This window comes from Coptis chinensis, chromosome 4 (genome assembly GCF_015680905.1).
Source record: "Coptis chinensis isolate HL-2020 chromosome 4, ASM1568090v1, whole genome shotgun sequence".
NCBI classification, from domain to species: domain Eukaryota; kingdom Viridiplantae; phylum Streptophyta; class Magnoliopsida; order Ranunculales; family Ranunculaceae; genus Coptis; species Coptis chinensis.
In genome coordinates this window covers 11,768,949-11,790,271 of record NC_141459.1, presented here as the reverse complement: position 1 = coordinate 11,790,271, position 21,323 = coordinate 11,768,949, and the positions used below count along the sequence as shown (strand labels likewise).

General features: G+C 36.2%; 1 protein-coding gene and 1 long non-coding RNA gene across 3 annotated transcripts; one reads left to right on the top strand and one right to left on the bottom strand.

Moving 5' to 3' along the window:
• The first annotated feature begins 73 nt into the window (after window positions 1–73).
• On the top strand, window positions 74–12,835 carry LOC147501899 (ABC transporter G family member 1-like). Its single transcript, XM_086606912.1, has 8 exons — window positions 74–1,071; window positions 4,130–4,209; window positions 10,200–10,664; window positions 10,756–10,842; window positions 10,941–11,066; window positions 11,195–11,386; window positions 11,486–11,572; window positions 11,844–12,835. The coding sequence occupies exons 1-8, from the start codon at window positions 558–560 to the stop codon at window positions 12,510–12,512; spliced, it is 2,220 nt and encodes a 739-aa protein (XP_086463038.1). The 5' UTR covers window positions 74–557; the 3' UTR covers window positions 12,513–12,835.
• On the bottom strand, window positions 988–4,086 carry LOC147501900 (uncharacterized). 2 transcript variants are annotated; one of them, XR_015221508.1, is made up of 3 exons: window positions 2,261–4,086; window positions 1,541–1,623; window positions 988–1,127 (listed from the first exon to the last, which is right to left on the bottom strand). It is a non-coding gene; the product is annotated as an uncharacterized LOC147501900 (long non-coding RNA). The 2 variants fall into 2 exon arrangements; XR_015221507.1 differs by having other exon boundaries at window positions 990–1,127; window positions 1,548–1,623; window positions 2,261–4,085.
• Window positions 12,836–21,323: the final 8,488 nt, after the last annotated feature.

The window sequence follows — 21,323 nt, the reverse complement described above, 5'->3', positions numbered from 1 at the left end:
AAAGCCGATCGTGTCAAAGCGTCTTCGTGTCGAAGACATGGGTAATTTCTAGTAATAAATAATAAATATAGTAGAACGGCGGGTGTCATCAAACAGTTGTATACAAATTTTTTATAGAAAATGTTTTCTTCTCTTAAACCAAACAAATAGAAACTAGTTTATTTCTTGCGAAATAAATTCTACCCATATACTTCCAGAATTATGCTTTCCAACAAGAAGATAAGAATCTGTGAACCAAACACAAGTGTTACACGTACACTGAGTATCACACCATGTGTGTACGACTCTTCCATTGAACAAGAATTGCCAGCAGCCAGCCAATTCAAGCTAGCTATAAAGGCAAACTTCTAGTTCTCAAATCCTCATTGTTTCTGCAATTCCTCATTGTCGATCTCTGGTTACTCGACCAAGCTATCTATCCAATTCAACTAGTTTCGCACCAGCAGCACATAACCGGACCTCTTCTCTTTATATAAACACTCGTACCTTCTCTTATCTCTCACTAGTTTGAACTTTGAAGTGTTTGAACCACTTTTTCAAGAAGAGAACAGCTAATTATGAATTCACCGCCTGTTAATATTCCTAGTTCGACCCCTTCTGCAAGCCCAACAAGAACACCTCCTAAGGTTAAAAATGATGATCTTGAGATGAATGGCTTCAGCTCTCAAGTAGAACATAATATACCCTCTCAAATCCCAACAATGTTCTATCAATTAACCAGTTTCTCTGCAACTCCTCCTTGTCACCATACTCAAGCTCAACCTGAATATATTCCGGCCGTGCCATCTTTTCAGATTGGTAATGAGATTAACAGTCCTACAGTTGAGCCTGTTAACCTCTTGAATGCAAGAGAAGCAATATATTATGTTAAACATGTCGCAGGTGGTCTCGGTTCGCAACGTGATGGTGTGTTCTTGACATGGGAAGATCTATGGGTGACTGTTTCAGCTGGTAAAGATGGAAGTCGTCCAATACTTCAAGGGATCACCGGTTATGCGCAGCCGGGTGAGGTCTTGGCTATAATGGGTCCTTCTGGTTGCGGCAAGTCTACACTTCTTGATGCCTTGGCAGGTAGTAGCATTCACATTTCCCGCACTTAATTGATTTGAAACATGTTACAATAATAACTGCATAGTGACAGAAAAGGCGTATTACATCACGGGAAAAGTGATGTCAATACTGTATCACATCACTTTCTAAAAAGTGATGTTATTGGTGAGTGGTGACTTAAAAGTTGTAAGTGTTTTTAACATCACTTTTTAATTGATATCTGGAAGTGATGTCTTAACATTTTAGATCACTTTTGAAAAGATGTTATTAGGATAAAGATACAATGTCACTTCTTAAAGTGATGACCTAAAATGATGTTATAAGAATACAAAATCATTTTTTTAGTGATGTAATATTTAGTAATTTGACATCACTTTTAAAAAATGACATTAGAAAAACCAATTGACATCACTTATGCTTGATTCACAAATGCACAAATTTAAATTGAAAAACAAAAATATAATTGGATCATATACAGATGGATTCGAACCATTAACCTCTCAAATATTTGAGCGCTCGTGCCATTTTGAGCTTATGGATATATAATATCGCAAACCAACATTGACTAGCTACCTGAGAAAACACAACAGTAGCCTAATAAACTATACAAATAAGTAGAACTTTTTTTTTTGCAACTTAAAAATTATAAGTTACTAACTACGATAGTACCAACCATGCCATTGTACCATATATTCATGACTATGTTTAACTACTGACTACAATCAATTTCAAACGTACTAATAAGTTGAGGACAACAAGATATAAAAATAGCGTATACTTGAGTCCTTGTGGATCATCAACACAAATTTCTACAAAATTATGTAGACACACCAACCATTTTGTTGAGAAATTTTTTGGTCTCAAAAGGCATTTAAGAAATAATAATAAATGGGAAAATTTTGGAAAGTTCACCACATTTATGAAACTATTGCACCATCCATATGCTTTTAATTTAAGTTTACATATATATAGAAGCTGAGTAAACACACTAGTTTACATTCTAAAGCTCCATTGCATATTCTAAAATTCTAATACCAGACTACTCAGAGGTTTGCTAGCACCCCCAACCACTTTAATACTAAGACAACTTTGATGGTAAAAGGCCGGCTAACTATTTAACAAGGGCCAACTAACTACATGATATTCTAAAAATGGGTACAACCAATGTAACTCTGGTAAAAGCCAAAACGAATAATTATTTAAGACTTACCAAAAGCACTTCGTCCTTGACTAGAATCCCAACGAACCCAATAACTGTGTACATGGTTTTAGCAAAGCAAAACAAATTGAAGACTTGCCGACCACTTCTCGACATGAAATTCCAAATAAACCTAAGTAAGTACAGTAAGTTATGTACATAATACGTATAAACTTGAAGAAGAGAGTTGCTCACTAAGTCCTTAAAGAAGTAACTCCGACTTTTTAATTACCTTTGTCATGGTTGAGCTTCAAATGGCAGACACTATCATGGATATTAAAAGCCAAAATAGTCCACCTCTCATTTTATAAGAGTGTCCTATATCTTTTGTGGAAATTGCAAGTAGAGAATCGTAACAATATGTGTTGTAACCATGACCCTAGATACTATTGTAATCGTTAGTAATAGCTACCTGACATATCTAGAATTATTGATCATTGTATTTCTCATCCTTGGAGTTGCACTATCACAGAAGAAATTAAAAAAACAACAAAAAATAACTAAAAAAAAATAAGTGGAATTCATTTAAGCTAAAATGTGTAAGGACTTGATTTTTTTGCATGTTTACGATGTCCTTGAGTTCCCTTTTCTCTCCTCCTTCAATTAGCTTCAACAAGTCCTCCAATCGATGTCAATTCGTCCTTCCCGATTGATCTCCCATGTTTATTAGTTATGGTTCTCCAATCCAAATAGAAGAGTTCCATTTAGTTTACAAAAAAGAAGAAGAAACTGATTCGGTGGGATTGGAATTTAAATTCGACGATGGTTGTCGAAGTGGGTATTTTTTTTCGGCGTTGGATTGGGGTGCACTGGTGTAGGGCGAGAAAGACGGAGAGAATTAGTTAGGTTTTGTTTGTAACACGAGAAGGGATAAGGAAACTAAATGGGTGATATGTTGGCCCAAGGACTAAGAAGTAGTAGATGATGTTCAACGTTTCGTTCCAGACATGGCATAACAAAAGCTAGTCAGGTCTTTCATTTCACATGTACGTTTGGCCAAATAGTCCCTCTCAGACTACACATCAGTTAACCCAAGCCAACACCTATGCTTTTCATACTTTGGCCCATGGCTATGGCTAGGATAATATTATCCTTTGAAAAATCTACCATGACCCCACTTAAAATTCCTTTATTACCCATCACTATCTAAACTCAAAAAAAAAAAAAAATGAAAATACACCCGACCCACGCCAATGTATATGAGTATATTACCTTGAGCTAGAATGATGACACTCACTCTATGTCACTCCACTTCCAAATTACGCCAAATTTCATTCTTTCCAACACTTTTATTCATTATATTTATATTTATTTTCTGTAAAAATTATCATCAAAACACTAATTAAATCAATGAAATAATATGACTAAATAATGTAATTCTAACTTTAACTACTATAGCTGTTGTCTAAGGCATAGAGTTAGCAGCGTGTCCATCTAATAGCAACCGTGGGACATCACTTTTAAAGTGAATTGTTTTCCAAAACTAGACATCACTTTTAAAGTGATTTAATATTTATATTTTTCACATAACTTATAAAGTGATCCAACAAGCGATGTAAAAGATTAAACCACATGACAAAATTTACATCACATCCAAATTAAATTAAGTGACGATGTAGAAATTTTCTAAATCATCACTTTAGAGAAAAGTGACGTCAAAACAAGATTAACACAAACTACTAACATTACTTATAGAAAAAGCAACGTCAAATTTTACATACAACATCATATTTGTAGAAGTGATGTTAAAAAAGTGTTGTCATATCATAAAATTGTTGTAGTGAAGTGTGCAACCCTTTAGTCCATTTGGTTCTTAGCATGCTTTGTTTTGCAAAAAATATGCCAATTTGTGACTAATTAAGGAATACTTACTGATTGCAGGAAGATTAGATTCTAACACAAGGCAATCGGGTCATATTCTTGTAAATGGCCACAAACAAAGACTAGCTTATGGAACTTCGGTGAGAAAAATATAATCTTTATTTTATTTCTATGTCTTAACTACTTGTGTTCAGAAATGTTAGAAGTTAATAAGCCAAATTCTTTTCAGTAATGATGCGGGTTCATTTGTGTGTGGTTAAATACCATATGTTTTTTTAGATTTAATAAGTGTTGCATTAATGTATGTAGGAGTTAAACATTAATGGGGATGTTCCAAGAGCAACATATAAATAGGGTGTGTAATAACATTTTCAAATCATCAAATGAATTAATCAATTCTTTCTTTCACCATTAGTAATCATTATTTGTTAGTTTGTATTTAAGAGAACAAGTTTCTTCTCTTGATCATTTGGATTATCTAGTTACCCTTGTTGGTAACATAGTGGTATCGGAGCCTTGTTAAGATCCATGGCTAATTCCAACAACAATATGTTACAACCCCAACTCCCAAAGTTTAGTGGGAAAAACTATAGTCAGTGAATCATATAAATGAAGGTCTTGTATGTGTCTCAAGATTTGTGAGAACTTGTCGAGTCTGGTTTTGTAGAGCCAGAGATTCGAGCAAATTTCACTACATAACAACTCACTGAGTTGAAAGAAAGGCGAAAGAAAGACAAAAAGGTGTTGTTCTTTATGTACCAAGCTGTTGATGAATCTATCTTCGAAAGAATCCCAACTGCTACATCGTCAAAGCAAACATGAGATATATATCTTTCATACATCCTACAAAGGTGAGGAGAAAGTGAAAATGGCGAGACTACAAACTCTGTGTGGCGAGTTTGATATGTTGCGGATGAAGGAGAGTTTGAATCAGTTGACGATTGCTTCAACCGTATAATCTTTCTTGTTAATTAACTCAGATTAATGGAGAAAATATTAAAGATCAAAGGGTTTCTGAAAAAATACTTAGAAGTATGACTTGTATGTATATATGAATATATTGTTGTGGCGATAGAAGAATCTAAAGACTTGTCTACCTTGTCTTTGGATGGTCTTATTGTCTCTCTTCAATCTCATGAGGTACAATTGAAGCAGTTTGACTCTTCTCCAGTTGAGCAAGCATTTCAATCACAAACTTTTTTTAAAGGGAGTTCTAGAGGAGGATATACTCGTGGAAAAGGAAGGAGTTCTCAGAGTCATGAAAGAGGAGAACGAGAATCTTATTCTCAAGGTAGTACAAGTAATTCTCATGGTAGTACAAACAACTACAGTACAGTTCTATGAGAGGACGAGGTAATAGAGGAAGAGGAAAATAACAAGTTTATTTTCTTGATCATTTGTTGTCTAGTTACCCTTGTTGGTAACATAGTGGTATCAGAAAGAAAAGGACAAGACTATTATCTAGCTGACGTCCAATGCTACAATTACTATCGGTGTGGACATACCAAGGCGTATTGCAAAGAGGATATGGAGAATGAAGGAAAAATTGAGTCTGGTTTCATGCATGAAAATGCATCGAGTAGAGAAGGTGATGATATGGGTTTTGTTGCTCGCAAACCAAGTGGAGATGTTCGAGTTGACATATGTATCTTGACAGTGGTTGCAGTAACCACATGACTGGAAACAAAGATGTGTTTGTCAATCTTGACAACACAATCCAGTCCGAAGTCAGAATTGGTGATGATCGAAGGCTTTTAGCGAAAGGGTGTGGGAATATTCTCTTTTTATCCAAGAAAGGAGAACAAAAGAAAATCTCAAATGTTCTCGATCTATGTCCCAGAGTTGAATCACAATCTGCTAAGTGTTGGCCAGCTCGCTCAGAAGGGCCATGAATTCTTTTCAAGGGTGATCGGTGTGAAATTAGAGACGAACAATTCTCTTATTACAAGGCTGCAGGTGTCTCAGAACAATATGTTCAACTTGAACATTCAATATGATTCTTTGGTATGCTTGAGTGCGCTCATCAAGAACCCTTCGTGGTTGTGGCACCTTTGATTTGGACAGTTGAGTTTCAGCACTTTGTCATTGACGAACACAAAGCATATGGTTTGAGGTAAGCCCATGATTGATCGACAGTCGCAAGTATGTGAAGGATGTGTACTTGGAAAGCATCATAAAGGCTCTTTTCCTAAAGGGAAAACATGGCGAGCGTCTCACTTACTGGAGCCAGTACACACTGACTTGTGTGGACCCATGAATACAACATCCTTGGGAGGTAACCGCTACTTTCTTAGTTTCATTGATGACTACAGTAGAAAGGCCCAGGTATACTTCCAAGCATTTGGAGTACTTCAAGACGTTTAAGGCCTTGGTTGAACTTTGCTTTGTACTTAGATACCAATCCAATTACATTTGAGAAGGCTAGAAAAGATGAAAGGTGGATTAAGGCTATGGAACAAGAGATTGAGTCCATTGAGAAAAACAAGACTTAGAAGTTAGTTGAACTTCTAAAAGGCAAGAAGACCATTGGCATGAAGTGGGTCTATAAGACCAAGTGGAATGCAGATGGCAGTGTTGAAAAGCATAAAGCTTGATTGGTAGCCAAGGGCTACAAACAAAAGCAAGGAAATGTTGTGCGACAACAAAGTTGTTATTTCCCTCTCCAAGAATCCAATGCTTCATGCAAGAAGTAAGCACATAAGGATCAAATTTCACTTCATTCACGAGTTGGTCAAGGAAGGCGAAGTTTAAGTTGTATACTGCAAGTCTCAAGATCAAATGGTGGATATATTCACAAAGCCGCTGAAGAAGGATATATTTGTGAAGATGAAGACTTTGATGGGACTGAAAGAAGTCTAGCTTAAGAGGGGTTGTTAGAAGTTAATGAACCAGATTCTTTTCAGTAATGATGCGGGTTCACTTGTGTGTGGTTAAAGACCACATGTTTTTTCAGATTTAATAAGAGTTGCATTAATATAGGAGTTAAACATTAATAGATGGGGATGTTGCAAAAGCAACATATAAATAGGGTGTGTAATCACATTTTTAAATCATCAAATGAATTAATCAATTATTTCTTTCACCAGTAGTAATCATTATTTGTTAGTTTGTATTTAAAAGAACAAGTTTCTTCTCTTGATCATTTGTTGTCTAATTACTCTTGTTGGTAATAAGAAAAACATATGGCCTAATTGTAACTTTGTAGTACAACCAAGTTTGATAGTTTTATGAAGGTGGTTACTTATGGTTAATAGCACCATTCAACATAAAGCCTATAAATGAAAAAAACAAGGTTGATGATCGAAAAAGGTAGTTCTACTTAGACTCCCTTAAGAGCAACTCCAATGGAGAGCTGCTAAATTAGGCTGCTAAAAGGTGCCACGTAGGCCTTTTAGCTTGCCCAGCCAAATTTGGCACCCCAAAATAAAATAAACAATCCAATCGTGTTTTCTGTTTTGAAGTGCTAAATAATACGGACGGCATAGTTTCTGCCGTCCGTCTATTATATTGTAACTTAAGTTGAATTTTTTTTGGACGGACGACACAGTTTTTGCCATCCGTCGAAATTTAACACACGGACGGCAGAAATTATGTCGTCCATCTCCCAAACTTATTATAGTAGCTGCTAGTGAAGGTCTTAACTTTGGTTGGGTTTTTAACTCCTTCCAAATTTAAGACCCTTTTAGCAGCCCTATTGAAATGATATTTTTGTGGTTGGGGTGCTATATTTGCCTTTAGCAGCCCATATAGCCCCCATTGGACTTGCTCTAATAACTCACTAGAAACCATGGCTATAAATTAATATATATATATATATATATATATATATATATATATATATATATATATATATATATATATATATATATATATATATTTCTCGATAATCATGTTTATAATCCTTAGTTTTTTAGATAATAGATATAGAGCATGTCTTCAGTGCGCAGGTCGTATGGTGCGCAGGTAATTATGGGCCTTTGGATCAGTATTTTACCATTAAATATACACGCACCCTTGATATGAGTGGCCGAGATGTAATGGCGCACCATACATCTCGCGCACCATAGATTTAGCCATAGATATAACCCTTAGTCACCACGCTATAAAACTATATTTTTGGGCTCACACAAAATAAATTGTTGCACCAATTCTTTATTTTTTCCCCTCCTGTGGCCCAGCTGTTTTGTTCAGATCTCCTGATCCCACCATGGTCAAACTTTTTTTTTTCTATAAATAGGCCCCACCAACACTAGTTGGTGTTTTTTTTTCTACAAGGAAAATTATAATGTAACACAACCTGTTACACTTGCAACATAACACAATCCACTAAAAAGATGCCACCTGGAATTTAACCTAATTAAGCAACTGGAAAAATGGGTAAATCATTAAAATGAACATCTTCTTTCTCGTCTACCACCGAGCCCATTTTTGCTGCAATTTTGCTATGCCTAGTTTGCTTCTGGCCCTATGAGAAAGCGCCACGTGCCCATAACTAAAACAGACTCCGCCCAGTTTTCCCAAAACAAAAACCCAACCAAATACAATACCAAACTAACCCCCAAAAACCATCTAATTACCAAACATACCACAAAATGATTTTAGATCAACTGTAGCTTTGTCTTCCCAAAAACACTTCCATTCCCACCCCAGTTCATTTCTTTTAGTGATTCTTCATCTTCATCCCCTCAACTTATACAATTGGGTTTTAAGAAATTAAACTTTTTTTTTTATCAAATGTTATATTCAACTCAAACTTTTTCGATTAAAATTCTAGAAATTGAAGAAACAAAGCCGACGAAAAAAAAAAAAAAAAAAAAACAGAAAAAGTGGTGGTGGTGGACTGGTTGGTAAATGGATAATAAGGGCAAAATGGGGAGTTTATTATTACATAACAGTACCAGTTTTCTGATTTAATTTTGGGTTGTTGGGCGTACACGTGTTATGTTTTGGTTGGGCTGGAAGCAAACTAAGCATTCCATACATTGCAGCAAAAATGAATCCGTCTACCACCAACGCCACTGCCATCTTAAATTAGCAATTCCGGCGAGTCAATTAACTCATTACATATTTGTCTATTGGGTTTGTGATTGAATGAGTTAAAGTGTTCGATTGAAATATAGTTGGTTTTATGGCTTCAGAGAAATTTGGAAGGTTACCCATTACATCAATTGGGTTTGTGATTCAATGAGTTAAAGACTTCAATCATAGATGGTTATCTGAGTAATCTACACGCACAATGATTGTTTATGAATTTTGTTCATGTTATCTGATTTCATGATAGAAGGCAAAGTTATAAGAATAGGAGAGGGAGTGAATTAGAAAGGAATAGAGGAGTGCAAATATGGCGTCGTTGGTAGTCTAGTAATGGTGGGTTGACATAGAAGACGATGACACTGTCCAAGTGTACAACCCCCATAGCTTTTTCCTCTTCTCCACCTTCTCACTTCTGTGTTTGCATATGTTTTTTCCTGGCGTAATCACACTGGTTTGTGTTATACGGTAACCCATGCTATGCTAGAACGACTCATTATCTTTTGGGAAATTAAAATGTAACATAAGGTGTTACACTCACTATATAACACATCCCAATAAAAACTGGTAATGGGGGTACACCTGCAAAAAGGAATTGTCTTTCTTACTCTACTACCATGGTCCATGTTATACGCGGAACATTAGAATGACTCTTATCTTTTTATTTCACACTTAAACCTACTCCGACCTCGTACATAACAGTAGCATGCTTCCAACGTGTAAGCTGCAGTTAAAAAAAAGGGAAAATGAATAAAATTTACTGCACACATCTTCTAGCCACACCTATTGGACGATAATTTAGACGTGGCGTGAGTCCAAAACTAGGGAATGATCCCAAATGAGTAACTGAGTAAGCTACAAGTTAATCAAAGCGTACTTTTCTGATTTTAGCAATGCCAAATGCGGCTTTGATATATTGCATTATGTGCGTGGCCTGAACACACGTAAACGCATAGACACTATGACTGCCTTTTCAACAATTCAGAACAGTTATGTTCAACAAGTTTCTAAACCACTTATAGAACGCCAATCTATGTATATGGTACTGACCGATGTGAATCTATCGTAGGTTTTAATTTTCATTTATTTATGTCATCAGGCTTATGTGACCCAAGACGATACTCTAATTACAACATTGACAGTAAGAGAAGCAGTATACTACTCAGCTCTACTACAACTACCTGATTCCATGTCAAGATCAGAGAAGAGAGAGAGAGCAGATACTGCAATAAAAGAGATGGGATTACAAGATGCAATGAATACAAGAATAGGAGGATGGGAAAATAAAGGACTAAGTGGTGGACAAAAGAGAAGAGTTAGTATATGTATCGAGATCTTAACGCGTCCGAAACTTCTGTTTCTAGATGAGCCGACGAGTGGACTGGATAGTGCTGCTTCATATCACATCATGAAAAGAATTGTAGGTCTTGCTAAACAAGATGGAAGAACTGTAGTAGCATCCATCCACCAACCTAGTAGTGAAGTTTTTGAACTTTTTCACAATCTTTGTCTACTGTCATATGGTAAAACAGTGTACTTTGGTCCAGCTTCTGCGGCAGAGGAGGTAATTCTTTTTAGGCCAAATTAGATATTGCGTTAGTTTCATGTTTACAAGAGATGTTTGCACTAATACAACTTTTGGTCAATTTGTGCAGTTTTTCTCATTGAATGGTTTCCCATGCCCAACTATGAGGAATCCATCAGATCATTACCTTAGAACCATCAATAAAGATTTTGATCCAGTAAGCCTTCATTAATTCAAGACTTTGCACAATCTTTTGTCTATTGATGAGATAAATATGCATGTAACTGAAACTTAATTTTGTCGATATATCTCTAGGACATTGAACAGGGATATGGCAAGTCGATAACCACTGAGGAAGCAATCTACTCACTTGTTAACTCGTACAAATCATCTAAAATTGGCCAGCAACTTGGTGAACAAATAGCTGAGATACATAAGAAGGTAATTGAGCTACTTTTTTAATTAATCTTACTGCTCGTATGTAAGGCACATACACTATTGCAATTGCCAGTATGAATCTGACACCAAATGTATAGAAGTTACGAACTTAATAAGTTTTCTCATTGTAGGGAGGGGGAGTATTGGAGAAAGGCAGCCAAGCTAGCTTCATTACTCAGTCTATGGTTCTTACAAGAAGGTCCTTTGTGAATATGTATCGTGATATAGGCTACTATTGGTTGCGCCTTGCAATCTACATCGCTCTGTGTTTTTGTGTGGGAACCATCTTCTATGATATGGGCTATTCTTATGGCTCAATTCAGGTATAATATTTTCTGTGACACGAACAAGATTAGATGGAATAGTAGATAGTATAAAGTGCTGCCGTATCTTACGACCATCAATGATTTCTACATTTCCAGGCTAGAGGATCAATGCTTATGTTTGTAGCCGCATTCTTGACTTTCATGTCAATCGGGGGATTCCCTTCTTTCGTAGAGGACATGAAGGTATTGGACTTGTGACATTTCATCATATGTATAATTATCTGTCTTTTCTAGTTGAGAATTCCTTGGGAAAGAATATGTTATGCCTATTTATGCATAGAATTTTTAGCTCTCCACCTGAGAAAAAAGAAATTTAAAACTAGTTACAGTTGAAACTTTAAAAATTGTGATATAAACTAGCATCTGTAACACACCTGCAAGGATGGTATGATTACTTCAGCATACTCGAGAGTTCTTATGTGTAATTTTTTAATTTTTTTCTCTGTTGAATCAGATCTTCAGACGTGAAAGATTAAATGGACACTACGGGGTTGCTGCTTTTGCCTTTGGCAACACTTTTTCTTCTATTCCCTTCTTGCTCCTAATTTCTCTAGCTCCTGGAGCCATAGCTAATTTCCTTGGCGGCCTTCAGAGGGGAATTGATCATTTTGTGTACTTTGCTCTAGTACTGTTCGCATGTACGATGTTAGTTGAGAGCTTAATGATGATCGTTGCGAGTATCGTACCAAACTTCCTCATGGGTATTATTACAGGAGCAGGAATCCAAGGCGTTATGATATTGAGTGGTGGTTTCTTTCGATTGCCAAATGACCTCCCCAATCCATTCTGGAAATACCCAATGTACTACATAGCATTCCATAAATATGCAAATCAGGGACTCTTAAAGAATGAGTTTGAAGGACAAACTTTTCTTAACAATCAAATAGGAGGGGTTCCTACCATCAGTGGTGAAGAAATTTTGAGGAATGTATTGCAAATGCAGATGGGCTATTCTAAATGGGTCGATCTATTTGTTTTGTTAGGGATGGTGGTTCTATACAGGCTCATGTTTTTCAGCATTATAAAGAGTACAGAAAAGGTAAAGCCCATGATTAGAGGTCTTCGGTCGAATCTAAATAAGCAAGGGAACATAATTATGGCGAATCCCTCTTCCACGCCATAGAGGAAGTGCTGTGTAGCTTCTCTAGCTATTATGTAGTTAGCTGAAAGGCTTCAACCATGGTTAGTCCTTAGAGCATTTTAGGTGGTGGTAGTTAATGACACACATGATAAAAATAGGGCAGCTGGACATGATGGTAACAGGAAATAACAAATCTTAGTTTGTTAGGATTAGAGTAGTTTGTTAATTAATATTCTGTTTTACTTCTGTAACTAACAATATGCCTTGTCAGCAATGTTAGTTAGTTGTAACTATCATAGTATAAATATAGACATGTAATCAAGAATAATTGATTCATTGAATTCATTTTCCTCATTTCTAGTTTTCATCAGTTTCAGTTTCTCTTATGGTATCAGAACTAAATGCTCTAAAACGAAAAATAGTTCGATCCTCAAACCCTAATTTTTATTAATCTTCCGCTGTTTTTCGAATTAACATCAATTACTACCAATTTTCTTTATAATTCGATTCAATCCTATATCTTCAATCAATCAGATTCAATTCCATAATCAAATTCTCAAAAGTTAATCCATTACAAGAAAAAAAGTTTTATATCACTATTAAAAACAGTGACAAAAAGTCTTTTATCACTGTTTTTTTTCTCCCACAACCGTGACGGAGTGGGGGTCATTTATTTTTTTCAAAACCGTCACAAATATTTGTTCCAGACTAGCCTCTCTCTACCATAAAAAATAGTAACAACTGCTCAAAAACCATCACAACAAATCATATCATTTGTGACGGTTTTAAATAAACGATTATGCATTCATCCTTTTTAACGGTCATAAAACCATAAAAAAATGGTAACAACTACTCAAAAACCATCACAACAAATCATATAATTTGTGATGATTTTAAATAAACTGTTATGCATTCATCCTTTGTAACGGTCATAAAAAGTACCATTAGTCATGACGGTTTGGGTAACACCGTGATATGTATACATTTTTTTTATTATTAAAAAAAAAAAAAAAAACGTGGATATATATAAAAACCCCAAAAATTGGGAACCTGCAATAAACTGCACACCTGAATAAACTACATATCTGAATATGATCCATTAAATTTCAAGTAATACTCATACATATTGCTAATTTCATTGAAACATTACAATCTCATTGGATAACCAATATATATTTGTACTTAATCGTAAAACGTAATGAAGTAAATAACACATTTCTAATCTAATTCATATAAATATAATCAGCTTAATCCTAATCCAAATCCAAATGAAAAAATAGCCTAATCTCGTCAAAGTCGATCACCCACATATATGTCTTCAGCCTTATGGTTCATCTTCGTCTTGAGGATAGTTCATAATACATTCTTGGATGAACTAAACAAAATCCATTTGAACTTCATTTATCTCCTTGTCGGTGAAGGCCTTTTTATGGCTTAGATTTTTTAGCTGGAATATAAGAAACAACAAGGTTAATATTTTGCAAAATAGAGAGAGAAAAAAAAAGTTAAAAACACAGTTGCTAAAGATATCAAGCATAAATTAAGTTAAAATGTGAGAGACATTTTATTTACTTTCAATGGCAAAGGAGAAGGATTGCTCATTATGTACGTCTCGCATGAAGCGCATTGCATGAATACCATATTGTTTACCATCTGGTTGCCTAGGGCCCTATAAAAATATAAAATTAAGTTAGGGATGATATACATCAAGTACATAGATAAATAGCAATTGTAATCGTTTACCTTGATGTGGTGCCAACATGGTGTTTAAGAACTTCTATTCACTTGGATCCCTCTTAAAGCTATCAATGCACTTCAAGTTAAAAATTTAAACAATTAATGTCAATATAAGAAATAAAAAAGTCTACATATATAATAAAAAAAAGTATACGAATAAATGCGCATGGAAATAGTTACGTACGTGTTGATAATGATTTCCATGTCACCGGTACCGGTGCATTTACCATGTAACGAATCCAACCAATAAACATCCATACTAGACAATAAGTCGATGACAATCACAATCAAGAGTGGTTCAAACTATTGCACCAATAGCTAACGCAACTATCTTGGTTCCTTTTATGAGTCTTTATTGAGAAAAATCGTTTAGCTTTTCATATTGGATTTCATTACTAGTATGAAGCATAGATGGTGGTATACAGACACCGAACTGACGAACTAGGTGGTGAAATCCAAGATGTCCATGATCACTTAGCTGTTGAGGTGTGAAGTTCCCCTCCTTCCGATACGTTAAAATATTGAAATAAGAGTTAGTTAAGAAACTAGAACAAATGAAAAAAAAAAATGAAGTACACAAAAGATGTAGGTGTGTTTATCAAACCATGAGTAGTGAATGAAATTCTCCAAATCTTGGTTGGTTGAGCATCAATGGACATGCAGGATTGCATTATTCCTATTTCATGGATATATAAGTGTTGTATAAAATGTCCAAACATTATGTCAATAAAAAAAATAATAATAATACATACAGAAACACTAGATAAGAAGAGAACAACATTGCATACCATATTCTAAATTTTTTGTTGTATGTTATATATGTTGGAGTCATATATCGAGCCATTGAAATTTGGCACACTCTAGAACACAAACGAAAAATTATGTATAAGAAATCACAAAGCATCAATTGGTTATTAGCTTAGGATCGGAAAACATAATATAACATCTACTCACATGATGCTTCAAGAAAGAAGTTACTACAAACTATGTACACTTACATACCTTTTTCCGTATAGTTTTCTGAAATGCTTCAGTGAAACTTGGTTGAGTAGAGTTTTTCATGTTAAAGCTTCGCAGCTTCTACGGTTGTATTGTGTTGCAAATATTGTTAAACCCTTGGAGTATATTTGGTTGCTCAAAAATAGGTTATGTACTGTAATCCAATGTTGTGTTGCATAACCCTGCAACCAAACAAGTCAATTCAAATATTTAAGTAGCAACCGGCCACAATGAAGAAGTTAAACAAATTAACTATCTCTTGATTTACCTTTGAGGTTATGATCGATCTATTGTGTTGTCAGTTGTTGATCATATGCAGGGGAATTGCTTGCATTAAGCATATTTCTCCCTTCCTCAAAATTTAGCGGGTGATAATCCTAAAAAAAGTAAAGTAACAATAGTTCTTATTAGCTTTGGAAAAAAAAAAAAAAAAAATCATCTGTAAAGTAAGAGAACTATATTGGGGGTTCTGTTTTGTGGGAAGTAGACGTTTGATAAAATGCTTAGCTTGGGTTTTTTCAGTTAGTATAATCTAGTTACATCAGAAGCTTACTAGGTGAGTGAGTCTGTTGCACAGTTAACCTTGATGCGCATATGCCTAAGATTTTGTAAAACCTAATCTGATGTGCATAACTCTTTTAGTTATGGATTACTCTTGGAGTGTTTATAGGATGCCTTACTAAGTTACAAATCTATATATTGTTCCCAATTTTGAGACTGGCGACTTTTTTGTTGACTACGACTTTTTTGTTGACTACGTATTATTGAATTTGGATGATTAGTTCATTCAACACACTAAATCCAAATCATGTGTGAGGGACTCTGGATTATCTAACACCAGAAATGGTACAATAATAGAGAATATGACCCTTGCTTTTCTTTAATGAATTCCTTATTGGACTTTACCATTTTAGATTATATTTCCAACGTAACGAAGTGGCCTGGCGGCAAGCGATTTGATTGTTTTCCTTGCACTAATAGGTAGTTTTCCATTATAGTTAGCATGGTTTTATTTGGGTACAGTAACCCAAACCATTACTTATTTCAGCCTTGAAGAAGCATTTCTATTTATTCCACACAAGAAAAATGATAATCTAGAAAATCTTATAATCTATTCTAGCAGGTTACTTTATATTCTTACTTTTAGGTAGTTAGGTACATGTCTTCAATGTGACATTGTGGTTTTGATGCTCTCGGGTGTGGCAAGTTTTTGAAGTTTTTTCTCAAGTTTTCCAGTCGTGTTTTTGTTTTCAGGTGTGTTCTATTAAGGATTATGCTCTAGGCTTGTGCACGTGAGGACTTGAGGACAAATATTTTAAGTTTCACGGTGATTTCTGTGAGATGACCCGACTATGTTACATTAATAATTTTAGTTTACTTATTATCTCAGTATATAATTTTGATTCAAATAATCAAGGTAATTTCAGGTTGAATTGAAACTTTGGTGTAACTGTTGTTGTCATTAAATTTATTGACTTAATGAATCTTTGCAACTATCTGTGTATCATCAAGGTGTTTGCTTAGGATAATTGTTGATTCTTAAAGTTGTTATGTTATCAAATATGTAGATCAGACACTTCGATACCTAATGAAGCTTCGCTTTCTTAAAATTTTAATAGGAAATTTCAAGCAAACCCCATCTTTAGATTGGATGGATACTGAATTTCTTTTCGTGAAACTTCTCGACCTTTTCAATACTTGTGATTTTGATGAGATACACCTTAAGACCCGGAACTAAGTTTCTGTTCCATAGAACCAAGTTCTCTCTTCCTGACATTGCCTAGCAGGAACTTTTGTTCTTATGCAACTTTGAGTTTATTGTTTTATAAAGTTAATAAGAAGATAAACAAGGTTAGAATAGAAAAGAAGATTTGTATTTTTGGTTTGTTGGAAACAAAGGTCAAGGAACAGAAGTTTGATGCTATTAGAAACATATGTTGTCCTCGATGGAGTAGTGTCAGTAATTATTCCTCTAGTGATGCTGGTAGAATATGGGTATGCTGGGATCCATTCTTAGTGAATGTCCAGAAGCTATCTGAGTCAGCTCAATATATTCATTGTAAGGTCAGATTCAAGCCTTGCAACGAAGAGTATTTTCTCACAGTGGTGTATGCAAGTAATAGATTCAGCGAGAGATTGGGTCTATGGAAAGATATTATGAATGTAAGTGCTTCAGTGAAGGGTCCATGGTGTGCGGCAGGAGACTTCAACAATATTTTATGTGCTAATGAGAGAATAGGAGGAGATTCCATGCACCGAGAGAAGCTCAGGACTTCATCCTATGCCTTCAAAATGCGGACTTTAAATTCCATTGGATTTTTCTTTACATGGTGGAATAAATCAGTTGGTATAGGAAGTATTATGTCTAGGATCGATGTTTGGTGAATAAAGCATGGATTACTTCATTTCCGCACACATTTGCTTTGAAATTACCTACCTTATGGGGTTTCGATCACTCACCAATGCTCTTGAGTTGGAGTGATTATACAAGAAAAGCTCCTCCCTTTCGGTTCAGAACCTCGGTGTATCAACTAGAATTCAAAGACATCTTGGCGGAAGTGTGGACTATGGCTATATACAATAATCCAATGTATGTGCCGATCCAAAACTGGCTGCTAAAAAAGAAGCTTAAACCATGGGCGAGCAAATTTCTCTCATCTTCATGAAAGGGTAGAAACAAAATAAGCGGGAGCTACAAGATGTGCGATATTACTACAGAGGGGACTCGGAAATATTTTCTGGGAGAAAGGGAAAGGGTTTGCTTGAGCAGATACAACACTCTAGCAAGAGCAGAGGCGGGATATGCAGCAGAGAAAAAGTGAAGGAATGTGGATGAAAGATGGGGACAAGTGCACGCGTAGTATTTCTTCAACTGCATAAAGGAGAAAAACAAGAAAAAAAGGAATATGGGCATTATCAAATGACCAAGGAGTCCTATCAAAGGTTGAAGTTGCAAAGACAATAGTTGAGTACTATACCCAACTATTGGGTACAAGTTCGCCAAATTGAAGGAGGAATCTTTTTTATGAGTTTGAAGGTAAGAAATATTATTCTGAACCATTGGCTAGGCAACTAGAAGACCTAAATCCGCAGATGAAGAAGTCAAAAGTGCATTGTTTGAAATGGAGGATAATAAAGTGCGGGACCTGATGGCTTTAATCCATTCTTCTTCAAGGCTTGCCGAGATGTGGGTAAGGATTTCACAAGTCGCAAAGAAAGAATGTTTTCAGCATTATCATCTCCCAAGAGCAGTAAACGCTACCTTTCTCGCGCCTTATACCTAAAGCAACTACTCCTACTAAGGTAGAGGATTTCAGACCGATAGCTCGTGCAACACCATATATAAATCGTCCACTAAGATCATCACCAATTGGACTCAAGATATGTATTAATGATTTAGTGCATTTGAACCAATCGGCATTCATCCCCTCGATAGATACATTCAAGACAATATTCTCTTATCACATGAGCTTCGAGGGGGTATGAAAAACAAAACATGGAACGCCAAGGTGCTTTCGGTGAAGATTGATATCCGAAAGTGACATGATCAAATTTGGGATCACGATAGAGTTTATGATGAGGAGATTTCAGTTCCCTGTGAAGCTAAGGAAGTGGATCAAATTATGTATATGTTCTCCCACCTACTCAGTTCTTGTGAATGGTGCTCCAGAAGGTTTTTTTCAAGGTAAACGAGGATTGAGACAGGGCGACCCTATTTCTCCATATTTGTTTGTACTGGTTATGGAGGTGTTGGAAAGCATAGTAAAGGAGAAGATTGATGCAAAACAGATCAAATTTCATTCCAAGTGTAAGAAAACCAACCTATCACACCTCGCTTTCGCAGATGATGTGCTGTTCTTTTGTAGAGGGGAAGAGGAGTCTATCAGAGGACTTAAGGATTGTTTACATCTATTTGGTCAAGCAACTGGGTTACATATCAACAATCATAAAACTGCTCTCATGACAGGATCCATTAGTGGTTATGAGGCTCAGAATCTGGCGTCGATTTTGGGAGTAGAGTTGGTTAGACCTCCAGTAAAGTATTTGGGCTTACCCTCTTTGCCGGCAGACTTGGGATTAAAGAGTGCCAACCATTGGTGGACGCCACAGCTAAACTTAAGGACTTGGAAAGCTAGAATGTTGTCGCATGCGGTAGACTTCAATCTTATCTGTTCTCACCGCAATGCCTATTTATTGGTATAGAACATTTATAATACCAAAACCGTGATAGAAACGGATAGAGAAGGTTTGTGCACGTTTCTTATGGAATGGTGTAGAACTTAAGAAATGTCATCATCAGGCCAGCATATCTACCATTTGCAAGACAAAGGAGGAAGGGGGTTTGGGTATTATGAATATGTCACTTTGGAATAGAGGGGCATACTGTGGTCTTGTGTATAGAATAGTAGCTAAGGAAGAAAGTGTTTGGGTTGAATGGGTCTGGAATAATTTGTTGCATAATAAGTTTTTCTGGACAATGGAAGTCCCAAATGACTGTGCTTGGTCATGGAGGAGTATCTTGAAGAGCAGGGATGAGGTAAAGAAGTTTGTCATATACAGCATCGCAACTGGTGATTCTATTCTGCTATGGCACGATATTTGGTGCCAGTCGAGTCCTCTCATTCACAACCCGCATGCAGTTGCTGAGATTCAATTGCCGCTGGATGCAAAGGTTAGCCAGTTGATCAGGGAGAGAAAATGGAGCAACACAGTAGAGGACTTGAATAACACTGCACTCAGAGAAGACATCTTGAATACTCCCATTAACTCTCATCTGATGGTGGATAGAGTTATATGGAAGCCAAATCCTAATGGGAAGTTCTCGGCCAGCAGCGCATATAAAGTTCTGTCTCCAGTGCGTCCTCGAGTAAGATGGCAGAGAATGGTATGGGGTAAGTTAGTATTGCCAAGGCACTCGTTCACATGTTGGCAAATTGTTTTCTAATAGCCTACCGACTCGGGATAGGCTTGTGCAAAAGAAGATCATCACCACTCGTCTTGTTTGCTTTGTGCAACCAAAGTCGAGAATATTCAAACCATTTATTCTTTGAATCACTACTCCAAGGAAATTATGAGAGGTATCAAATCTGTCTTGGGCATTGAGTCCGATACAAGGTCCTCCAATAGGGAGTGGTCATCACTTCCGTATGTAGAAAGGGGATAAGACAGCGATGTTTATTCAAAGACTCATATGTGCAATATGGAAGGAGAGAAACGCAAGAAGGTTCAAAATATTGCAAAAACTGCGGCAGGTGGTGTTGAGTAGAACACTTGAGAGTGTATCTACAAACTCAGATCAGTGAACTTCGAGAAACACCGGAGAACAGAAGTTTGTGCCAGTCGATCGGTATCCAGGTACAGTTCAAAACAAAAGCACAGGACATGGAGGCGTGATGCGAGATGGGCAGGGAACAGTGGTTGAAGCTTACTCAGGGTCTGGGGGGATGAAATCGGTAATATTTCAAGAACTCAAGGCCATTGAGTTAGGGCCCGATCGAGATGTCGGTAAAGTATACAAGATATTGAAGTGGAATCAGACTCACTATGGGCAACACAGATACTTACGAATGTGGTGGATAGCCCTTGGTACTGTTTAGACATAGTCCTGCATATCAAAGAATTAGCTAATTCTTTTGCATTTTGTTCTTTTGCTCATGTTTATAGAGAGTGTAACAAACCAGCGGATTGGCTTGCTGGGTTAACCATCTCTAATTGTAATAGTTGTACTTTTCAAGGTCCCCCGTTAAGCCGAGAACTATATAGATTAGTAGAGGATGATGCAATAGGAACATTGTATGAGCGTCTTTGAGATTAATGCAGGTGGGGGTCTGCCTAACCCTAGCTTATTTTATTAAAAAAAAAAAGTTAATAAGCACGGAAGGGTCGTTAAACCCATCTTAAACGATGTCCAGTTGACCAGTTATTATTTTAAATTTGTAATGCATATGGAACTGGGCGGCGTTGTCAGTGGGTAAGAACAATAGCTGGAAACATGATGCTTCTATCATTCCATGTTAGAGCGGGCAACTTAAACAAGTTCTTTTGTTTACTTAAGCTTACTGTAAACCTCATCGGTCACATCTAGATCTAAATTAGCCAACTGCAATTTTGGGCTAT

Coding starts and splice junctions, on each gene's coding strand:
- LOC147501899 (XM_086606912.1), top strand. CDS start 558: ATGAATTCACCGCCTGTTAATATTCCTAGTTCGACCCCTTCTGCAAGC. Junction 1,072..4,129: donor ACTTCTTGATGCCTTGGCAG/GTAGTAGCATTC, acceptor TACTGATTGCAG/GAAGATTAGATTCTAACACA. Junction 11,067..11,194: donor TAGCTGAGATACATAAGAAG/GTAATTGAGCTA, acceptor TTCTCATTGTAG/GGAGGGGGAGTATTGGAGAA.